This window comes from Cyprinodon variegatus, unplaced genomic scaffold (assembly GCF_000732505.1).
Source record: "Cyprinodon variegatus isolate N-32 unplaced genomic scaffold, C_variegatus-1.0 Scaffold7096, whole genome shotgun sequence".
NCBI classification, from domain to species: Eukaryota; Metazoa; Chordata; class Actinopteri; order Cyprinodontiformes; family Cyprinodontidae; genus Cyprinodon; species Cyprinodon variegatus.
The window spans coordinates 1-1271 of NW_015157549.1; the positions used below are offsets into that span (position 1 = coordinate 1).

Genomic DNA, 1271 nt, shown 5'->3' on the forward strand with positions numbered 1-1271 from the left:
AACTATCATTATTCATCTACAAAGGAATCTAGGTTTTGCATCTATGACCCTTTTCAAGTCAGAGCTAATTTTACTGCTGGGAACCAGAGGAAAGAAACGGACCCAAAACTGGTAGAAGAGGCATTTGATAACCGTTCTGAACAGCCTGGATGTAATTTCATGTTTTATAGCATAATGAGGTGGATAGAGGAACAAACTGACCCAGAACCAACAGACAGCAGATGATGACATCATAGAGGGGAGAGGACACTGCAAAGGACGGGACTTACACAGGCTGGAGGTTCTTGTTCTTCTCATAAAACATCCTCAGATCCTGCGGACTGTTGGCCTGAAGACGGGAGATAAACAGAACCGATGACACACGCTTCCCTGCAGCTACTTATCAGGTTAGGAGCTCCTTGTGCTCCGTACAGACCTGGAACGGAGGCTTCCCAACCAGACACTGGTAGATAACCGTCCCGATGCTCCACAGGTCAGCCTTGGCGTCATAGTTCTGGGACATGATGACCTCTGGGGCCTGAAACAGAACGAAGAACCGGATCAGGGAGGTTTCTGGAGCAATCTGCTGACCAAGGAAGCCTGAATGTTTGGTAACCAATAATATAAACACTGACCATGTACATGGGCGAGCCACAGAGTGTGGCGGCCATCATGTTGTTCTGGAGGTACCGAGCAAACCCAAAGTCAGCTGTAGGACAGAGAAGCAGAACAAAACAGTGACTACAGGCGTCATGAGAAACCCGTCATTCCACAAACCCTCACATGGATCTTCTCAGAAGAATACAAAGGTTGTGTTTTCATTTAGACATCTAACATCTGACCACAAAAAGAAAACAGCTGATTTCTTCTTTTACCGATTTTGATGCGGATGCCGCTGATGTTGGACTTCCTGCGGCCCATGTATGACAGCAGGATGTTCTGGGGCTTCAGGTCGCGGTGGATGATTCCTTTGCTGTGGAGAATGCGCATGGCGGCGGCCATCTGCTGGAGGAAGACCCTCAGTGTGTCCTCTCTCAGAGTCCCTTTGGCTTAGAGAAAAAAGAAAGGAGCCGTATATGAGCTTTGGTGGAAGGTCAGAGTCCGAGCTGAACTATCCGAGGCACCAAAAGGTTTTTCACTCTACAGATATAGAGGCTGTTCATGAGATATAGGAATGGTCTGGTTAGCCTTCAGACCAGCAGCTGTGCTGCTGCCATCAACACCTTTGTTTCTAGATGTTGGAGCTTGGCCTGTTTTCCAGTGTAGTCCTGTTTCTCTGACTGTGACTAACT

The 1271-nt window shown here is 47.8% G+C and overlaps 1 protein-coding gene across 1 annotated transcript; it reads right to left on the bottom strand.

Annotated features, from left to right (window-relative positions):
• Positions 1 to 259: 259 nt before the first annotated feature.
• Positions 260 to 1055, bottom strand: LOC107081560 (serine/threonine-protein kinase ULK2-like). The gene is made up of 4 exons (XM_015369720.1): positions 855 to 1055; positions 615 to 688; positions 416 to 517; positions 260 to 328 (listed from the first exon to the last, which is right to left on the bottom strand). The coding sequence occupies exons 1-4, from the start codon at positions 979 to 981 to the stop codon at positions 266 to 268; spliced, it is 366 nt and encodes a 121-aa protein (XP_015225206.1). The 5' UTR covers positions 982 to 1055; the 3' UTR covers positions 260 to 265.
• Positions 1056 to 1271: the final 216 nt, after the last annotated feature.